General features: G+C 49.8%; 1 protein-coding gene across 2 annotated transcripts in view; it reads right to left on the bottom strand.

Annotated features, from left to right (window-relative positions):
* The window catches only part of LOC142467606 (ubiquitin carboxyl-terminal hydrolase 12-like), a 48,488-nt gene that overhangs the window by 24,186 nt on the left and 1,738 nt on the right, over positions 1-22,564 (bottom strand). Inside the window, exons 2-3 of one of the 2 annotated variants that reach the window (XM_075573521.1) lie at positions 21,945-22,092; positions 4,753-4,833 (exon numbers count right to left, since the gene is read on the bottom strand). In XM_075573521.1, the coding sequence (XP_075429636.1) occupies positions 4,753-4,833; positions 21,945-22,079 (216 nt within the window). In that variant the 5' untranslated portion in view covers positions 22,080-22,092. The remainder of the gene's footprint in view (positions 1-4,752; positions 4,834-21,944; positions 22,093-22,564) is intronic. The other variant, XM_075573522.1, reaches the window with a different exon arrangement.

Raw genomic sequence — 22,564 nt, forward strand, 5'->3', positions numbered from 1 at the left:
CAACAGGACAGTCAGAGAAAATACAAACGCACCCCAACAGGACAGTCAGAGAAAATACAAACGCACCCCAACAGGACAGTCAGAGAAAATACACACGCACCCCAACAGGACAGTCAGAGAAAATACACACGCACCCCAACAGGATAGTCAGAGAAAATACAAACGCACCCCAACAGGACAGTCAGAGAAAATACAAACGCACCCCAACAGGACAGTCATAGAAAATACACACGCACCCCAACAGGACAGTCAGAGAAAATACACACGCACCCCAACAGGACAGTCAGAGAAAACAAAGGAATACATTTAAAACAAAGCATTATTCTGCAAACATTGCCATGATAACCTCAGGTGCAGGGGTGCAGGGGTGCACTGGTGGAGGGGCTGTGACATATTTAAAACCCGTCAATCACTATAGAGCAGCGTTTCCCACAGAGGACTGGGATTAAATGCCTGTTTTATCGCTTCAGTATTTACCAAACGTTTTACGGAGGGACGGCAGCTTTAACCGCTACAATCGCATTGCGCTGCCGACCATCAAACACCAAAGGGTTAAACACAGCTGGAAACAAATATTGGTAACCTTCACTAACCCAAACCACCCAGGGATGGGGGGAGAAGGGGTTAAAAACAGGGATGCAAAAGGTGTGTGAAATAACGAGAGCAGAAGTTGTGAGACTGGCGAGTGCATCACACACGGGATTGTCGCTCTGCCTCTCTCTCTCTCTCTCTGCCTCTCTCTCTGCCTCTCTCTCTCTCTCTCTCTCTCTCTCTCTCTCTGCCTCTCTCTCTCTCTCTGCCTCTCTCTCTCTGCCTCTCTGCCTCTCTCTGGCCTCTCTGCCTCTCTCTGCCTCTCTGCCTCTCTCTCTCTGCCTCTTCTCTCTCTGCCTCTTCTCTCTCTGCCTCTTCTCTCTCTGCCTCTTCTCTCTCTGCCTCTTCTCTCTCTGCCTCTCTCTCTCTGCCTCTCTCTCTCTGCCTCTCTCTCTCTGCCTCTCTCTCTCTGCCTCTCTCTCTCTGCCTCTTCTCTCTCTGCCTCTTCTCTCTCTGCCTCTTCTCTCTCTGCCTCTTCTCTCTCTGCCTCTCTCTCTCTCTGCCTCTCTCTCTCTCTGCCTCTCTCTCTCTCTCTCTGCCTCTTCTCTCTCTCTCTCTCTCTGCCTCTTCTCTCTCTGCCTCTCTCTGCCTCTTCTCTCTCCCTCTCTCTCTCTGCCTCTCTCTGCCTCTCTCTCTCTGCCTCTCTCTCCCTGCCTCTCTCTCCCTGCCTCTCTCTCCCTGCCTCTCTCTCTCGGCCTCTCTCTCTCGGCCTCTCTCTCTCGGCCTCTCTCTCTCGGCCTCTCTCTCTCTTCCTCTCTCTCTGCCTCTTCTCTCTCTGCCTCTCTCTCCCTCTCTCTCTCTCCCTCTCTCTCTCTCCCTCTCTCTCTGCCTCTCTCTCTGCCTCTCTCTCTCTGCCTCTCTCTCTCTGCCTCTCTCTCTCTCTCTGCCTCTCTCTCTCTTCCTCTCTCTCTCTCTCTCTCTGCCTCTCTCTCTCTTCCTCTCTCTCTCTTCCTCTCTCTCTCTTCCTCTCTCTTCCTCTCTCTCTCTGCCTCTCTCTGCCTCTCTCTGCCTCTCTCTCTCTGCCTCTCTCTCTCTGCCTCTCTCTCTCTGCCTCTCTCTCTCTGCCTCTCTCTCTCTCTCTCTCTCTCTGCCTCTCTCTCTCTCTCTGCCTCTCTCTCTGCCTCTCTCTCTCTGCCTCTCTCTCTCTGCCTCTCTCTCTCTCCCTCTCTCTCTCTCCCTCTCTCTCTCTGCCTCTCTCTCTCTCTGCCTCTCTCTCTCTCTGCCTCTCTCTCTCTCTGCCTCTCTCTCTCTCTGCCTCTCTCTCTCTGCCTCTCTCTCTCTGCCTCTCTCTCTGCCTCTCTCTCTGCCTCTCTCTCTCTCTCTCTCTCTCTGCCTCTCTCTCTCTGCCTCTCTCTCTCTGCCTCTCTCTCTCTGCCTCTCTCTCTCTGCCTCTCTCTCTCTGCCTCTCTCTCTCTGCCTCTCTCTCTCTGCCTCTCTCTCTCTGCCTCTCTCTCTCTGCCTCTCTCTCTCTGCCTCTCCCTCTCTGCCTCTCCCTCTCTGCCTCTGCCTCTCTGCCTCTCTGCCTCTCTCTCTCTCTCTCTCTCTCTCTCTCTCTCTCTCTCTCTCTCTCTCTCTCTCTCCCTCTCTCTCCCTCTCTCTCTCTCTCTCCCTCTCTCTCTCTCTCTCTCTGCCTCTCTCTCTCTCTCTGTGACTTTACCGTGTTTAGCGGTTGACTTATTTTTAGACTATGCTATTTATATCCCAACAACATGCAGCCACGTTTCCTAGCAGCGGTGCCACGCTCACACGCTTCCAGCCGTGACACACGGGCACAAAAAGGACTCGGCGAGGAGACATTACACTCGCTTACATCCAGCATCAAAGCAAAACGCAACGAGAGACGCAATCCCGCCGCTCTTCCCATGGATCCCCCTCCGGAAGGGGACCTGCGCTACTTGCAGCGCCGCGAGATACTGACCGGCTTGCTAGTGGACATTCAAAGATGGCTGCTAGGGTCATCTAATACAGAGGTGCTCAACTCCAGTGCTCAAGACAGCCCAACAGGTCAGGTTTTAAAAATATCCCTGCTTCAGCACAGGGGGCTCAATCAGTGGCTCAGTCAAAGACTGAAGCAGGGATATCCCCAATAGCTGGCCTGTTGGTGGCCCTTGAGGACTGCAGTTGGCTACTTTATTGACAGTCAATGACTGAGCCATTGATTGAGCCACCAGTGCTGAAGCAGGGATATCCAGAAAACCGGACCTGTTGGGGGGGGGGGGAGGTCTTGGAGCTGAGTCCTCGTGGTCTAATAGGACGCGCTGCAACATCAGTCCCCTGGTGACGTTGCGACTTCCCATTGGCCCGCGGGACTGAAGTAGATTTGACGGCCATTTTGTTTTCCCAAATGGGAGAGAAAACACTGGCAGCATACAAGGGTAAATATTGCAGGATTGGGGTACCCACGGAGCTATAAACACGGTGGTTCAGCGCCGCGGGATGCCCCGAGTTTGAATTTATCAAACAAAACAAACGAGCTAGAAAAAGTGCAGAGAAGAGCCACCAAATAAATAAAGGGGATGGACAATCTGACTTATGAGCTAAATTATTTTTATTTACATTAGAAAAGAGGCGTCTAAGAGGAGATATGATAACTATATACAAATATATTCAGGGACAATACAAGGAGCTTTCAAAAGAACTATTCATCCCACGGGCAGTACAAAGGACTCGGGGCCATCCCTTAAGGTTGGAGGAAAGGAGATTTCACCAGCAACAAAGGAAAGGGTTCTTTACAGTAAGGGCAGTTACAGTGTGGGATTCATTACCCATGGAGACTGTGATGGCAGATACAATAGATTTGTTCAAAATAAGGTTGGACATCTTTTTAGATAGGAAAGGTATACAGGGATATACCAAATAAGTAACATGGGAAGGATGTTGATCCAGGGATTAATCCGATTGCCAATTCTTGGAGTCGGGAAGGAATTTATTTTCCCCTTATGAGATATTATTGGGTGATATGACTCTGGGGTTTTTGTTTACTTCCTCTGGATCAATATCCTGTAAGTATAGATATAGCATAAAGTATCTGTCATCTAAATGTAGCATAGGTTGAACTTGATAGACGTATGTCTTTTTCAACGTCATCCACCATGTAACAAATAAGATCGCTTGCTATTTGACATCGTGATTTTGTCTGCAACTCAGAGCAAAAAATGGTTCTTTTAGATATTTATAAAAGTTTAGTCCCAGCTAACTGCGGGGATCACTAGCACAGGGGTTCTCAACTCCAGTCCTCAAGACCCCCAACAGGTCAGGATTTCAGGATATCCCTGCTTCAGCACAGGTGGCTCAATCAGTGGCTGAGTCGATTGAGCCACCTGTGCTGAAGCAGGGATATCCTGAAAACCTGACCTGTTGAAGGGGCTTGAGCACCCCTGCCTTAGGAGACTGATTGGTTTCCTTAAAAAGATTGATCCCCTTTTAAAGGCAATGTTTATTCTGCCGCGCTCCTGCAACTTGCGGAGTCCGCGCTCCTGCAGCTTGCGGACGCCGCGCTCCTGCAGCTTGCGGACGCCTCGCTCCTGCAGCTTGCGGACGCCTCGCTCCTGCAGCTTGCGGACGCTGCGCTCCTGCAGTTTGCGGACGCCTCGCTCCTGCAGCTTGCGGACGCCGTGCTCCTGCAACTTGCGGACTCCGCGCTCCTTCAGCTTGCGGACGCCGTGCTCCTGCAGCTTGCGGACGCTGCGCTCCTGCAGTTTGCGGACGCCGCGCTCCTGCAGCTTGCGGACGCCGCGCTCCTGCAGCTTGCGGACGCCGCGCTCCTGCAGCTTGCGGACGCCTCGCTCCTGCAGCTTGCGGACGCTGCGCTCCTGCAGTTTGCGGACGCCGCGCTCCTGCAGTTTGCGGACGCCGCGCTCCTGCAGCTTGCGGACGCCGCGCTCCTGCAGCTTGCGGACGCCGCGCTCCTGCAGCTTGCGGACGCCGCGCTCCTGCAGCTAGCGGACGCCTCGCTCCTGCAGCTTGCGGACGTCACGCTCCTGCAGCTTGCGGACGCCTCACTCCTGCAGCTTGCGGACGTCGCGCTCCTGCAGCTTGCGGACGCCGCGCTCCTGCAGCTTGCGGACGCCGCGAACCTGCAGCTTGCGGACGCCGCGCTCCTGCAGCTTACGGACACTCGCAGAGGGGAAAGAGAGAGAGGAAACTTGAGATGATACTTACGTTGACCAAACCAAAGTAATGTTCATTTACAGGGAACTGCTCCGGGCCAATCTCTTTTTCCAATGTTGAGGCATTGGTGCCCTGAAGGGGACAAAAAGAGATGAAGGAAAATGTATTATTATACAACTTTACTGCGCAGCACGCAGAGACACACGCAAAGAGACGCACGCAGAGACGCACGCAGAGACACACGCAAAGAGACGCACGCAAAGAGACGCACGCAGAGACACACGCAGAGACACACGCAAAGAGACGCACGCAGAGACACACGCAGAGACACACGCAAAGAGACGCACGCAGAGACACACGCAGAGACACACGCAAAGAGACGCACGCAGAGACACACGCAGAGACACACGCAGATGCACACAGAGACGCACGCAGACACACGCAGAGACACACGCAAAGAGACGCACGCAGACGCACACAGAGACGCACGCAGAGACACACGCAAAGAGACGCACGCAGACGCACACAGAGACGCACGCAGAGAAACACGCAGAGACGCACGCAGACACACGCAGAGACACACGCAAAGAGACGCACGCAGACGCACACAGAGACGCACGCAGAGAAACACGCAGAGACACACGCAGAGACACACGCAAAGAGACGCACGCAGACGCACACAGAGACGCACGCAGAGAAACACGCAAAGAGACGCACGCAGAGACACACGCAAAGAGACGCACGCAGACGCACACAGAGACGCACGCAGAGAAACACGCAGAGACGCACACAGAGACGCACGCAAAGAGACGCACGCAGACGCACACAGAGACGCACGCAGAGAAACACGCAGAGACGCACGCAGACGCACACAGAGACGCACGCAGGGACGCACGCAGAACACTTCTACAATCACTTGTACTAATCTCTGTCTTTGTTGGGGGGGGAGGGGGGGTTCAAAGCAGAACCATGCTATTATCCCCTCAGGGGACCACCCAATCGCTTCCTGGTTTTTAAAGGGGATTTAAATGGCCGTCCAATAGGAAGCCACCATTGATTATGTTGCAGCCTCCTATTGGTCCAAGATTTGGCAGCCATTTTGTTTCCCCATGGGCAGATTTAAACCTGGTAACATATACCGATAAGTATCTCAGGAACTGGGGTTATTGGGTGACTCCGGGGGACACCTGTAACAAAATTAAAGTAGGAAGAACTGCTCTTTTTAAGTGAAAACTCCCCCGTATATCTACGTAAAGAAATATGAACACGACACATACACCAGGTGTGCATCGCACGCCCAGCGGATTCTTAGCAGTTACTGGAACACCTTGCTGCATTCACGCTTACAGACACGTGCTAAACCTATTTTTAGGGCCCACTTTACAACCGATTCATATTTGAAGCACTCACCCTTGTAGCGACGTGCTTACCCCTATAAAAGTGCTGTGTGTATCATTCTGGAAAGCGCTGTGCACACCAGCAGTATTGCAGTTAATACTAAGCCCTGCACATACACCTGCAGCTGGAAGGAGAGGCAGAAATGACTCATTGCAAAGCATCTGTATATCTCAGCCAGGACGTCCTTGATAAGACGATCCACCTCTCCGTGATGGCCGGCACTCAGCAGGTTCCCGTGGCGGGGCTTCACATTTACACACTTCCTTTCTGCATGTTCCCGTGGCGGGGCTTCACATTTACACACTTCCTTTCTGCATGTTCCCGTGGCGGGGCTTCACATTTACACACTTCCTTTCTGCATGTTCCCGTGGCGTGGCTTCACATTTACACACTTCCTTTCTGCATGTTCCCGTGGCGGGGCTTCACATTTACACACTTCCTTTCAGCATGTTCCCGTGGCGTGGCTTCACATTTACACACTTCCTTTCAGCATGCTCCCGTGGCGTGGCTTCACATTTACACACTTCCTTTCTGCATGTTCCCGTGGCGGGGCTTCACATTTACCCACTTCCTTTCAGCATGTTCCCGTGGCGGGGCTTCACATTTACACACTTCCTTTCAGCATGTTCCCGTGGCGGGGCTTCACATTTACACACTTCCTTTCAGCATGTTCCCGTGGCGGGGCTTCACATTTACCCACTTCCTTTCAGCATGTTCCCGTGGCGTGGCTTCACATTTACCCACTTCCTTTCAGCCTGTTCCCGTGGCGGGGCTTCACATTTACACACTTCCTTTCAGCATGTTCCCGTGGCGGGGCTTCACATTTAAACACTTCCTTTCAGCATGTTCCCGTGGCGGGGCTTCACATTTACACACTTCCTTTCTGCATGTTCCCGTGGTGGGGCTTCACATTTACACACTTCCTTTCTGCATGTTCCCGTGGTGGGGCTTCACATTTACACACTTCCTTTCTGCATGTTCCCGTGGCGGGGCTTCACATTTACACACTTCCTTTCAGCATGTTCCCGTGGCGGGGCTTCACATTTACACACTTCCTTTCAGCATGCTCCCGTGGCGTGGCTTCACATTTACACACTTCCTTTCTGCATGTTCCCGTGGCGGGGCTTCACATTTACACACTTCCTTTCAGCATGCTCCCGTGGCGGGGCTTCACATTTACACACTTCCTTTCAGCATGCTCCCGTGGCGGGGCTTCACATTTACACACTTCCTTTCAGCATGTTCCCGTGGCGGGGCTTCACATTTACACACTTCCTTTCAGCATGCTCCCGTGGCGGGGCTTCACATTTACACACTTCCTTTCAGCATGTTCCCGTGGCGTGGCTTCACATTTACACACTTCCTTTCAGCATGTTCCCGTGGCGGGGCTTCACATTTACACACTTCCTTTCAGCATGCTCCCGTGGCGTGGCTTCACATTTACACACTTCCTTTCTGCATGTTCCCGTGGCGGGGCTTCACATTTACACACTTCCTTTCAGCATGTTCCCGTGGCGGGGCTTCACATTTACACACTTCCTTTCAGCATGTTCCCGTGGCGGGGCTTCACATTTACACACTTCCTTTCTGCATGTTCCCGTGGCGGGGCTTCACATTTACACACTTCCTTTCTGCATGTTCCCGTGGCGGGGCTTCACATTTACCCACTTCCTTTCAGCATGCTCCCGTGGCGAGGCTTCACATTTACACACTTCCTTTCAGCATGTTCCCGTGGCGGGGCTTCACATTTACACACTTCCTTTCTGCATGTTCCCGTGGCGGGGCTTCACATTTACACACTTCCTTTCAGCATGTTCCCGTGGCGGGGCTTCACATTTACACACTTCCTTTCAGCATGCTCCCGTGGCGAGGCTTCACATTTACACACTTCCTTTCAGCATGTTCCCGTGGCGGGGCTTCACATTTACACACTTCCTTTCTGCATGTTCCCGTGGTGGGGCTTCACATTTACACACTTCCTTTCTGCATGTTCCCGTGGCGGGGCTTCACATTTACACACTTCCTTTCAGCATGTTCCCGTGGCGGGGCTTCACATTTACCCACTTCCTTTCAGCATGTTCCCGTGGCGTGGCTTCACATTTACACACTTCCTTTCTGCATGTTCCCGTGGCGGGGCTTCACATTTACACACTTCCTTTCAGCATGTTCCCGTGGCGGGGCTTCACATTTACACACTTCCTTTCAGCATGCTCCCGTGGCGTGGCTTCACATTTACACACTTCCTTTCTGCATGTTCCCGTGGCGGGGCTTCACATTTACACACTTCCTTTCAGCATGTTCCCGTGGCGGGGCTTCACATTTACCCACATCCTTTCAGCATGTTCCCGTGGCGGGGCTTCACATTTACACACTTCCTTTCTGCATGTTCCCGTGGCGGGGCTTCACATTTACACACTTCCTTTCAGCATGTTCCCGTGGCGGGGCTTCACATTTACACACTTCCTTTCTGCATGTTCCCGTGGCGGGGCTTCACATTTACACACTTCCTTTCAGCATGTTCCCGTGGCGTGGCTTCACATTTACACACTTCCTTTCAGCATGTTCCCGTGGCGTGGCATCACATTTACACACTTCCTTTCTGCATGCTCCCGTGGCGGGGCTTCACTTTACACACTTCCTTTCAGCATGTTCCCGTGGCGGGGCTTCACATTTACACACTTCCTTTCTGCATGCTCCCGTGGCGGGGCTTCACATTTACACACTTCCTTTCAGCATGTTCCTGTGGCGGGGCTTCACATTTACACACTTCCTTTCAGCATGTTCCCGTGGCGGGGCTTCACATTTACACACTTCCTTTCTGCATGCTCCCGTGGCGGGGCTTCACATTTACACACTTCCTTTCTGCATGCTCCCGTGGCGGGGCTTCACATTTACACACTTCCTTTCTGCATGTTCCTGTGGCGTGGCTTCACATTTACACACTTCCTTTCAGCATGTTCCCGTGGCGGGGCTTCACATTTACACACTTCCTTTCTGCATGCTCCCGTGGCGGGGCTTCACATTTACACACTTCCTTTCTGCATGTTCCCGTGGCGGGGCTTCACATTTACACACTTCCTTTCAGCATGTTCCCGTGGAGGGGCTTCACATTTACACACTTCCTTTCAGCATTTTCCGTGGCGGGGCTTCACATTTACACACTTCCTTTCAGCATGTTCCCGTGGCGTGGCTTCACATTTACACACTTCCTTTCAGCATGTTCCCGTGGCGGGGCTTCACATTTACACACTTCCTTTCAGCATGTTCCCGTGGCGGGGCTTCACATTTACACACTTCCTTTCAGCATGTTCCCGTGGCGGGGCTTCACATTTACACACTTCCTTTCAGCATGTTCCCGTGGCGGGGCTTCACATTTACACACTTCCTTTCTGCATGCTCCCGTGGCGGGGCTTCACATTTACACACTTCCTTTCTGCATGCTCCCGTGGCGGGGCTTCACATTTACACACTTCCTTTCTGCATGTTCCTGTGGCGTGGCTTCACATTTACACACTTCCTTTCTGCATGTTCCCGTGGCGGGGCTTCACATTTACACACTTCCTTTCAGCATGTTCCCGTGGCGGGGCTTCACATTTACACACTTCCTTTCAGCATGTTCCCGTGGCGTGGCTTCACATTTACACACTTCCTTTCTGCATGTTCCCGTGGCGGGGCTTCACATTTACACACTTCCTTTCAGCATGTTCCCGTGGCGGGGCTTCACATTTACACACTTCCTTTCAGCATGTTCCCGTGGCGGGGCTTCACATTTACACACTTCCTTTCAGCATGTTCCCGTGGCGGGGCTTCACATTTACACACTTCCTTTCAGCATGTTCCCGTGGCGGGGCTTCACATTTACACACTTCCTTTCAGCATGTTCCCGTGGCGTGGCTTCACATTTACACACTTCCTTTCAGCATGTTCCCGTGGCGGGGCTTCACATTTACACACTTCCTTTCAGCATGTTCCCGTGGCGGGGCTTCACATTTACACACTTCCTTTCAGCATGTTCCCGTGGCGGGGCTTCACATTTACACACTTCCTTTCAGCATGTTCCCGTGGCGGGGCTTCACATTTACACACTTCCTTTCTGCATGTTCCCGTGGCGGGGCTTCACATTTACACACTTCCTTTCAGCATGTTCCCGTGGCGGGGCTTCACATTTACACACTTCCTTTCAGCATGTTCCCGTGGCGGGGCTTCACATTTACACACTTCCTTTCTGCATGCTCCCGTGGCGGGGCTTCACATTTACACACTTCCTTTCTGCATGTTCCCGTGGCGGGGCTTCACATTTACACACTTCCTTTCAGCATGTTCCCGTGGCGGGGCTTCACATTTACACACTTCCTTTCTGCATGCTCCCGTGGCGGGGCTTCACATTTACACACTTCCTTTCTGCATGTTCCCGTGGCGGGGCTTCACATTTACACACTTCCTTTCAGCATGTTCCCGTGGCGGGGCTTCACATTTACACACTTCCTTTCTGCATGCTCCCGTGGCGGGGCTTCACATTTACACACTTCCTTTCTGCATGTTCCCGTGGCGGGGCTTCACATTTACACACTTCCTTTCAGCATGTTCCCGTGGCGGGGCTTCACATTTACACACTTCCTTTCTGCATGTTGCCGTGACGGGGCTTCACATTTACACACTTCCTTTCAGCATGTTCCCGTGGCGTGGCTTCACATTTACACACTTCCTTTCAGCATGTTCCCGTGGCGGGGCTTCACATTTACACACTTCCTTTCAGCATGTTCCCGTGGCGGGGCTTCACATTTACACACTTCCTTTCAGCATGTTCCCGTGGCGGGGCTTCACATTTACACACTTCCTTTCTGCATGTTCCTGTGGCGGGGCTTCACATTTACACACTTCCTTTCAGCATGTTCCCGTGGCGGGGCTTCACATTTACACACTTCCTTTCAGCATGTTCCCGTGGCGGGGCTTCACATTTACACACTTCCTTTCTGCATGTTCCCGTGGCGGGGCTTCACATTTACACACTTCCTTTCTGCATGTTCCCGTGGCGGGGCTTCACATTTACCCACTTCCTTTCAGCATGTTCCCGTGGCGGGGCTTCACATTTACACACTTCCTTTCAGCATGCTGCCGTGGCGGGGCTTCCCATTTACACACTTCCTTTCTGCATGCTCCCGTGGCGGGGCTTCACATTTACACACTTCCTTTCAGCATGCTGCCGTGGCGGGGCTTCACATTTACACACTTCCTTTCTGCATGCTCCCGTGGCGGGGCTTCACATTTACACACTTCCTTTCAGCATGTTCCCGTGGCGGGGCTTCACATTTACACACTTCCTTTCTGCATGTTCCCGTGGCGAGGCTTCACATTTACACACTTCCTTTCAGCATGCTGCCGTGGCGGGGCTTCACATTTACACACTTCCTTTCTGCATGTTCCTGTGGCGGGGCTTCACATTTACACACTTCCTTTCAGCATGTTCCCGTGGCGGGGCTTCACATTTACACACTTCCTTTCTGCATGTTCCCGTGGCGGGGCTTCACATTTACACACTTCCTTTCTGCATGTTCCCGTGGCGGGGCTTCACATTTACCCACTTCCTTTCAGCATGTTCCCGTGGCGGGGCTTCACATTTACACACTTCCTTTCAGCATGTTCCTGTGGCGGGGCTTCACATTTACACACTTCCTTTCAGCATGTTCCTGTGGCGGGGCTTCACATTTACACACTTCCTTTCAGCATGTTCCCGTGGCGGGGCTTCACATTTACACACTTCCTTTCTGCATGTTCCCGTGGCGAGGCTTCACATTTACACACTTCCTTTCAGCATGCTGCCGTGGCGGGGCTTCACATTTACACACTTCCTTTCAGCATGTTCCCGTGGCGGGGCTTCACATTTACACACTTCCTTTCAGCATGTTCCCGTGGCGGGGCTTCACATTTACACACTTCCTTTCAGCATGTTCCCGTGGCGGGGCTTCACATTTACACACTTCCTTTCTGCATGTTCCCGTGGCGAGGCTTCACATTTACACACTTCCTTTCAGCATGCTGCCGTGGCGGGGCTTCACATTTACACACTTCCTTTCTGCATGCTCCCGTGGCGGGGCTTCACATTTACACACTTCCTTTCAGCATGTTCCCGTGGCGGGGCTTCACATTTACACACTTCCTTTCAGCATGTTCCCGTGGCGGGGCTTCACATTTACACACTTCCTTTCTGCATGTTCCTGTGGCGGGGCTTCACATTTACACACTTCCTTTCAGCATGTTCCCGTGGCGGGGCTTCACATTTACACACTTCCTTTCAGCATGTTCCCGTGGCGGGGCTTCACATTTACACACTTCCTTTCTGCATGTTCCCGTGGCGGGGCTTCACATTTACACACTTCCTTTCTGCATGTTCCCGTGGCGGGGCTTCACATTTACCCACTTCCTTTCAGCATGTTCCCGTGGCGGGGCTTCACATTTACACACTTCCTTTCAGCATGTTCCCGTGGCGGGGCTTCACATTTACACACTTCCTTTCTGCATGTTCCCGTGGCGAGGCTTCACATTTACACACTTCCTTTCAGCATGCTGCCGTGGCGGGGCTTCACATTTACACACTTCCTTTCTGCATGCTCCCGTGGCGGGGCTTCACATTTACACACTTCCTTTCAGCATGTTCCCGTGGCGGGGCTTCACATTTACACACTTCCTTTCAGCATGTTCCCGTGGCGGGGCTTCACATTTACACACTTCCTTTCTGCATGTTCCTGTGGCGGGGCTTCACATTTACACACTTCCTTTCAGCATGTTCCCGTGGCGGGGCTTCACATTTACACACTTCCTTTCAGCATGTTCCCGTGGCGGGGCTTCACATTTACCCACTTCCTTTCAGCATGTTCCCGTGGCGGGGCTTCACATTTACACACTTCCTTTCAGCATGTTCCCGTGGCGGGGCTTCACATTTACACACTTCCTTTCAGCATGTTCCCGTGGCGGGGCTTCACATTTACACACTTCCTTTCAGCATGTTCCCGTGGCGGGGCTTCACATTTACACACTTCCTTTCTGCATGTTCCCGTGGCGAGGCTTCACATTTACACACTTCCTTTCAGCATGCTGCCGTGGCGGGGCTTCACATTTACACACTTCCTTTCTGCATGCTCCCGTGGCGGGGCTTCACATTTACACACTTCCTTTCAGCATGTTCCCGTGGCGGGGCTTCACATTTACACACTTCCTTTCTGCATGTTCCCGTGGCGAGGCTTCACATTTACACACTTCCTTTCAGCATGCTGCCGTGGCGGGGCTTCACATTTACACACTTCCTTTCTGCATGCTCCCGTGGCGGGGCTTCACATTTACACACTTCCTTTCAGCATGTTCCCGTGGCGGGACTTCACATTTACACACTTCCTTTCAGCATGCTCCCGTGGCGAGGCTTCACATTTACACACTTCCTTTCAGCGTGCTCCCGTGGCGGGGCTTCACATTTACACACTTCCTTTCAGCATGCTCCCGTGGCGGGGCTTCACATTTACACACTTCCTTTCAGCATGCTCCCGTGGCGAGGCTTCACATTTACACACTTCCTTTCAGCATGCTCCCGTGGCGGGGCTTCACATTTACACACTTCCTTTCAGCGTGCTCCCGTGGCGGGGCTTCACATTTACACACTTCCTTTCAGCATGCTCCCGTGGCGGGGCTTCACATTTACACACTTCCTTTCAGCATGCTCCCGTGGCGGGGCTTCACATTTACACACTTCCTTTCAGCATGTTCCCGTGACGGGGCTTCACATTTACACACTTACTTTCTGCGAACCTTATAATGAGGAATTCTAGGAACACTTTCTCTTGTGCGCGGACACCGTGCAATTATTAAAGGTTTGCTGCTGTCATTATTTTTATATTAACCTCTCGGCCGCACGTCTCTTAAACCCCGCGGAGGATCCGCCTGCCGTACCACAAGAAAGGCGCCTGGGTGTCAATATTGTCCTGGTCCTCGTAAAAATCTAAAACACAGACACCTCCTGTCCCACAGCATTGGTAAATGTATTGGATAAAAGGACAGCACCTTTAAAGCTGCAGACCAAGCAATACCCTGTGTGTGTTATTTATTTTTTAATTTGTTTTGTACTGTGAGAAAATACTTGTAGCATTTTTTTTTAAACAACTCTGAATGACATTTTTTATGTATTATAATGTAACAAGCATTTTTTGTTTCAATAGCAACCATTTACAAAGTCACACCCCCTTCTGAAACAGGCTTTGGCACACCCCTGTTTGAGCCCTGCCCTCTCTCTAGCAGTGCACCAATTGTATCTAGTTACTGCCCTTGAGGACTGGAGTTGCCCACCCCTGCCTTAGGTATCTGCATTCCATAACTCCCCACCCTCTGATTGAAGAGCATGGCAATACAATAAACAGTTTCAACCATATCCTCCTTCTCCTTTCTTTCCTCTAAGCTGTACTTGTTGGGGTCCTTAATTCTTTCCTCCCACTGACCCCTCACCCTTGGACCCCACTGCTTCTTCCTTCTGACCCAGACTAAAGAGTCCATGCCCATAGCAGGGGTTTATCTTGGTCTGGCAGGAGTAGGCAGGGGAAATTATTAGGGGGGCCTCGTTATTGCTGCTTGGGTCTCTGTTCTCTGGTTGGGTGTGTGGTCATACTCGTCAATGATCTACATACAGTGGAATGTATTCATTTTTTAAGAGGGTGGGAGCCAAAATATGAAGCGATGCTTCAGCCCCAGCTAAGAACTGATGCTATTGGTGGTTTCTAATGCATTCCGTGGAACGCCATGTGGCGCGCGTTTTTAAGTTCTTCCCATGGTATATATATCACATAAGTTCCTTGGCATCCCACAGACACACAGCAGGTCCAATCCACACAGCCTCCTCACGTCCACCAGCTGTCACATTGTGGTGTTTTTTCCACAGTAATAGGCTGGTGATGATGAACAGAAGTTCTGATAAATGGAACGGTTTCCCCTAGTGTCCCCGATTACCGGAGCGGGACAATTCTCGCCATTTATACAGGGAGCCATATTTGGCTCTGGTTAAAGGCTTCACGGGAAACACAAAAAGGGAAAAAAGTGACAGTGTATTAATAGAAATAAACGCCGCGGCAGACATTTTAAACTCCGCGCTGCGTTAAAGAGAAGACGTGCGAATGACAGATTTTCTGGGAGTCACCGTTAAGATGGATACCTCCCGACATGTTTTCATTCGCGCCATCATTTGGGCTCTCCTGTTTATGTGCAAACAATCACTCGAAGCATGAAAGGAGGAGAGAAGAAGAGGTGGCGGTCACTGTGGCCGTGAGACATTCAGGGTCACACTACAATTAGCGGAATGGGACATTTGGTCGTGGGCAGCGCTTCGACGCGACTCACCTCACCGCCGCAGCCGGGTTTTAGGATAAGAGCTTAGAGTAGGGGGTTTTAGCATAAGAGCTTAGAGTAGGGGGGTTTAGGATAAGAGCTTAGATTAGGGGGTTTAGGATAAGGGCTTAGAGTAGAGGGTTTTTAGGATAAGAGCTTAGAGTAGGGGGTTTAGGATAAGAGCTTATAGTAGGGGGGTTTAGGATAAGAGCTTAGAGTAGGGAGTTTTGGGATAAGAGCTTAGAGTAGGGGGTTTTAGGATAAGAGCGTATAGTAGGGGGGTTTAGGATAAGAGCTTAGAGAAGGGGGGTTTAGGATAAGGGTTTACAGTAGGGGTTTAGGATAAGGTCTTAGAGTAGGGGGTTTTAGGATAAGAGCTTAGAGTAGGGGGTTTAGGATAAGAGCTTAGAGTAGGGGGCTTTAGGATAAGGGCTTAGAGTAGGGGTGTTTAGGATAAGGGCTTAGAGTAGGGGGTTTAGGATAAGAGCTTATAGTAGGGGGGTTTAGGATAAGAGCTTAGAGTAGGGAGTTTTAGGATAAGAGCTTAGAGTAGGGGGTTTTAGGATAAGAGCTTATAGTAGGGGGGTTTAGGATAAGAGCTTAGAGAAGGGGGGTTTAGGATAAGGGTTTACAGTAGGGGTTTAGGATAAGGTCTTAGAGTAGGGGGTTTTAGGATAAGAGCTTAGAGTAGGGGGTTTAGGATAAGAGCTTAGAGTAGGGGGCTTTAGGATAAGGGCTTAGAGTAGGGGTGTTTAGGATAAGGGTTTAGAGTAGGGGGCTTTAGGATAAGGGCTTAGAGTAGGGGGTTTAGGATAAGGGCTTAGAGTAGGGGGCTTAGGATAAGGGCTTAGAGTAGGGGGCTTAGGATAAGGGTTTAGAGTAGGGGGATTTAGGATAAGAGCTTAGAGTAGGGGGTTTAGGATAAGAGCTTAGAGTAGGGGTTTTTAGGATAAGGGCTTAGAGTAGGGGGTTTAGGATAAGGGCTTAGAGTAGGGGGTTTAGGATAAGGGCTTAGAGTAGGGGGTTTAGGATAAGGGCTTAGAGTAGGGGGCTTTAGGATAAGAGCTTAGAGTGTGTGAACTCTTTTGGTTGGTAGGGCATATCGACAGTATCTGCAGAACCCACATTTGTGGAAACCTTTAGGTATGTTACTCACACGTGATTGATGTCCTGATTGAAAGACACTTTTTGAAATGGAAGAAGCTAAAGTGTTTGCCTTTTTGAATGCGAACCTAGGTCCATGTTGGGTGATACTTTTTAGATCAGGGTCCAATTTAGAAAGGGTGGAAAAGCCACAAAATAACTGGCACCACCAAGGATCTCAATCACTACAGATGCATGCGGAACATGTGCACAAGGCAAACAAGGCATGCTAAAGCACAATATTACTCTGACAATCTCCACCAAAATCAGCTAACTTCTGGAAGGTTATCAACAATATATTCCAGCCTCCTAACCATCAACAACCAAGTAATATCACTAAGGGGGATATTACTCTGACAAACCCCACTGACATTGCAAATGCATTCAATGATTACTTTGTGGGGTGTGCCACTAACTTATTAGCGAAACGCAGCCCAAACCACAAACCTGAATCTCATCCTGGGAGTACCCCTATAGTCCCACCCTCTCCCAACACTGCCCACAATTTTCAATTTGGCCCAGTATCTGAAGAGGAGATTATACAAGCGCTCCTCAAACTAAAACTAAGCAGCCAATGTGGACCCGACTTACTACAATCTAGGTAACCTACGACTTGGTGCCCCAGCCATTTGCAAAACCAATTGCGTCCATAGTCAACTCTATCCTGTCTGCAGGCCATATCCCTAAGACCTGGAAAACTGCCAGAGTTGTCCCAATCTTCAAAAGTGGGGACAAAAACACTGTCTCAAACTACAGACCAATCTCACTTCTCCCAATTCTATCCAAAGTCATGGAAAAATGTGTCCACTCCCAATTAAGCGATTTCTATAGCAAGACAAATTTCCCTAGCCAATTCCAATCTGGCTTTCGTCCCAAACACTCCACCGTAACTACCCTGCTAAAAGTTTGCAATGGAATCCAGTGTGGAATGGAACGGGGACAACTCACTGGTGCAGTATTCCTAGATTTTGCAAAGGCTTTTGATACTGTTGATCATGATATCCTGCTTAACAAACTCCAGAGCTCTGGAATAGGGAAGCATGCTTTAAACTGGTTTCAGTCCTACCTATCAGGAAGATCCCAACATGTGTCCATCTCAGGCTGTAACTCCAACCCCCTGGATATCACCTGTGGTGTCCCGCAAGGCTCTGTTCTGGGGCCCCTACTCTTCTCAGTGTTCATTAATGATCTCCCCACAGCTTGTAAGGAAACCTCAATACACATGTATGCAGATGACACAATCTTATATGCACACAGTCATAGCCTCTCTGACCTTCAACACATACTTCAGTCTGACTTTTTGAGACTCGAAAACTGGATTTCCCAAAACAAACTGTTTTTAAACACTGTCAAGACTGTAACAATGGTATTTGGGACCAAGACTAAATTTGTAAAGCTTCCCGTGACTGAGCTCCTGATTAGAACCAACGCTAACACCACCCTAACACCTGTCACTAGTTTTAAATACCTGGGCTTATGGTTTGACTCCCACTTAACATTCGGGATGCACATTGATACCCTGACAACCAAGACCTATGCCAAACTAGGGGTACTTTACAGGAACAAATCCTCCCTAAGTCTCCTGGTCAGAAAGCGTATCGCACAGCAGATGCTAATGCCAATTATTGACTATGGAGACATAGTATATGGCTCGGCACCTCAAACCCACCTTAACAAACTTGACACCCTCTACAATTCAATTTGTCGTTTTGTTCTCCAATGCAACTACAACACACATCACTGCGAAATGCTCAAAGAACTAGATTGGTCAACACTAGAGTCTAGGTGCAAAGTTCACCTTTCCTGTCTTGCCTTTAAATTCTTCATGGGCAAGCTACCCAGCTACCTGAACAAGCTCCTCACCCCTACCACATGCAGCACCTATCACCTGAGATCAGACTCCAAAAGACTGTTCATGGTCCCAAGGTTCAACAAAGTATCCGGCCGCTCCTCCTTCTCCTACCGTGCACCCCAAAACTGGAACAACCTACCAGAGACTCTCACATCCACCACCAGTTTAAGTTCTTTCAAATCTAAGTCTCACATTTTAACCTGGTCTGTAACTGTTTCATACGCTCATAATATATATTATCTCTAACTGTGCACGCAATGTCATGTATATAATGTATACCCTGTTCATTTATGTAACTGTACTTGTAACCATGTATTATTTGTTTTACTCTGTGCCCAGGACATACTTGAAAACGAGAGGTAACTCTCAATGTATTACTTCCTGGTAAAATATTTTATAAATAAATTCAAGTACACTCCAATGTTTGGAAACAATATGTCGGATCTGTGACGCCTGTTTACTGTATTTGATGATAAATAAAGGACTATCAAGGAACCGACTCTTCTTTTGTTTGTTATATTTAATTAAACTTGTTCAATCAACGGATCCTGCATTCATAAAAGCTTGGTGTATATCATGTTTAGAATAACCTCTTTCTAAAAATTTAGAACTTAGTGTCTGTGAATGTTGAAGAAAAGTAAGTAAGGGCTTAGAGTAGGGGGTTTAGGATAAGGGCTTAGAGTAGGGGGGTTTAGGATAAGGGTTTAGAGTAGGGGGCTTTAGGATAAGGGTTTAGAGTAGGGGTGTTTAGGATAAGGGCTTAGAGTAGGGGGCTTTAGGATAAGGGCTTAGAGTAGGGGGCTTTAGGATAAGGGCTTAGAGTAGGGGGCTTTAGGATAAGGGCTTAGAGTAGGGGGGTTTAGGATAAGGGCTTAGAGTAGGGGGCTTTAGGATAAGGGCTTAGAGTAGGGGGCTTTAGGATAAGGGCTTAGAGTAGGGGGGTTTAGGATAAGGGCTTAGAGTAGGGGGGTTTAGGATAAGGGCTTAGAGTAGGGGGGTTTAGGATAAGGGCTTAGAGTAGGGGGGTTTAGGATAAGGGCTTAGAGTAGGGGTGTTTAGGATAAGGGCTTAGAGTAGGGGGCTTTAGGATAAGGGCTTAGAGTAGGGGGCTTTAGGATAAGGGCTTAGAGTAGGGGGCTTTAGGATAAGGGCTTAGAGTAGGGGGCTTTAGGATAAGGGCTTAGAGTAGGGGGCATTAGGATAAGGGCTTAGAGTAAGGGGCTTTAGGATAAGGGCTTCGAGTAGGGGGGTTTAGGATAAGAGCTTAGAGTAGGGGGGGTTTAGGATAAGAGCTTAGAGTAGGGGGGTTTAGGATAAGAGCTTAGAGTAGGGGGGTTTAGGATAAGAGCTTAGAGTAGGGGGTTTAGGATAAGAGCTTAGAGTAGGGGGCTTTAGGATAAGGGCTTAGAGTAGGGGGCTTTAGGATAAGCGCTTAGAGTAGGGTTTTTTTAGGATAAGAGCTTAGAGTAGGGGGGTTTAGGATAAGAGCTTAGAGTAGGGGGTTTTAGGATAAGGGCTTAGAGTAGGGGGTTCAGGATAAGAGCTTAGAGTAGGGGGCTTTAGGATAAGGCCTTAGAGTAGGGGTGTTTATGATAAGAGCTTAGAGTAGGGGTTTAGGATAAGAGCTTAGAGTAGGGTTTTTTAGGATAAGGGCTTAGAGTAGGGAGCTTTAGGATAAGTGCTTAGAGTAGGGGGGTTTAGGATAAGGGCTTAGAGTAGGGGGCGCGCAAACTGGGGGGCGCGAGACTGCGGGGGGGCGCGGTTTACAGAGGCCCTGCACGCTTCCTGAAGGTACTTAAATTAAGTGCATGGGGAGGTGCAGGTCCTCTGTAAACCTTTACTTACCACGGCAACGCGGCGAAGGTCATGTGACGTCACGTTTCTATGGCAACGTGATGTCATGACGCCGGAACTGAGGTAAGTGGGGGTGAGGGTGGGCGCGGGGATGAGGTGACCGCCGGCAGGGGGGCGCAGGGAAAAAAGTTTGCGCCCCCCTGGGTTAGAGTAGGGGGGTTTTAGGGTAAGGCACTTACCTTTGCGGCGAAGTGGCCGGCGGCGGAACCTACCGGCAGCAGGATTAGTCACGGCAAAGCGTCGGCGACCATTCAGTCCTAGACCAACAATTAGCGCCGCATGAGCAGACTGTATACAATACTATTTCATTTGAATAATGTAAGAGATTGCGGCCCTCTCCCTGTGAAGTAACCGGGCACTAATGTACTGCAAGAAGAAATGGATCGGAACGAGAGCAGGAACGCGAGTTTGTTTTAAATAGCCCGGACCCACAGAAATCATTAACATGCGGAGCTCAAAGTAACAGACTCAGACGGCAGATTTCCCCACGGGGTTTCGGGGGACGCTGGCAGAACATCCGAAGAAGTATCACACATACAGTCTGTGCCAGGGAACTGCAGGGCACAGTGATCGTAATCATCTCTGGGGCTTTCCTTATCTGCCCCGGGGAACAAATCTACCTATTCCTACCTTTCAGGTAGATCCCAACATGTGTCCATCTCTGGCTCTAACTCCAACCCCCTGGATATCACCTGTGTTGTCCCGCAAGGCTCTGTTCTGGGGCCCCTACTCTTCTCAGTGTTCATCAATGATCTTCCCACAGCTTGTAAGGAAGCCTCAATACACATGTATGCAGATTACACAATCTAATATGCACACAGCCCTAGCCTTTCTGATCTTGGACACGTAATTCAATCTGACTTTTTGAGACTTGAAAATTGGATTTCCCAAAACAAACTGTTTTTAAACACTGACAAGACTGTAATGATGGTATTTGGGACCAAGGCTACATTTTTAAAGCTTCCAATGAATGAGCTCCAGATCAGAACCAACGCAAACACCACCCTAACTCGTGTTACTAGTTTTAAATTCTTGGGCATATGGTTTGACTCCCATTTAACATTTGGGATGCACATTGATACCCTGACATCCAAAACCTACAGTATGCCAAACTAGGGGTACTTTACAGGAACAAATCCTCCCTAAGTCTGCTGGTCAGCAGATGCTAATGCCAATTATCGACTATGGGGACATAGTATATGGCTCGGCACCCCAAACCCACCTTAGCAAACTTGATACCCTCTACAATTCAATATGCCATTTTGTTCTCCAATGCAACTACAACACACATCACTGCGAAATGCTCAAAGAACTAGATTTTACATCACATGAGTCTTGGCGCAAAGTTCATCTTTCCAGTCTTCAAACACTTTCTGGGCAAGCTACCCATCTATCTGAACAAGCCCCTCACCCCTACCACACGCAGCACTTATCATCTGAGATCTGACTCCAAAAGACTGTTCATGGTCCCAAGGTTTAAGAGCAACCTGAGAAGGCAGTCTGTCACCCTAACCCTGTATAAGAACAGCCTGAGCAGGCAGTCTGTCACCCTAACCCTGTATAAGAACAGCCTGAGCGAGCAGTCTGCCTAGAGCGCCCTGCCTGGCAGCATACTGCAAATGATCACTGTACCAGCCTTATTATTGATCTGTTTTTCTTGCCATCGCTGATTTTGTTTAGCTCCAGACAAAGCAGCATCAGCAACAGCAGGGCTCAGAACAAGCAGATTCCGTGCAGGAAACAGCAGCTCTTTAATTGAACATGTTGCCATTTTCACCAAATTCCTGTAACAAGCAGCCCAGTATTAGCCGGTACTTCCAAAACATCTATATCCTGCCCTATAAACCAGTGCGGGCAGTGTAAGGACACGCGTGGAATGCCGCAAAAATAATAAATGTTGATATATTGAAACTTTTTATTATCGCGTTATTTCTACCAGTCATGGGAGTTGTGGATGTTTAAGGGACAGGGGTCACTACAATACCATTTAAGACATAGCAGCTTTAATGAAGGGAAGTGTATTTACCCGGCAGCTCCTTCATTTAGCCGGCAATGATTTGCCAATAGATTATTACGGCTCAGACTGCTGGTTCAGGCGGCATATTAGGCTTAGACAAAGCAAGTCTTTCTACTTATTCTGCTGCCAATTAAATAAGGCTGAACCATTGCCTTATAAACGCAGGTAAGTAGCCTATAACTTAAAGAAGACAAAGCAGTCATTAACTAGAACAGGGGTGCTCAACATCAGTCCTCAAG

The sequence above is a fragment of the Ascaphus truei genome, chromosome 16, assembly GCF_040206685.1.
Source record: "Ascaphus truei isolate aAscTru1 chromosome 16, aAscTru1.hap1, whole genome shotgun sequence".
NCBI classification, from domain to species: domain Eukaryota; kingdom Metazoa; phylum Chordata; class Amphibia; order Anura; family Ascaphidae; genus Ascaphus; species Ascaphus truei.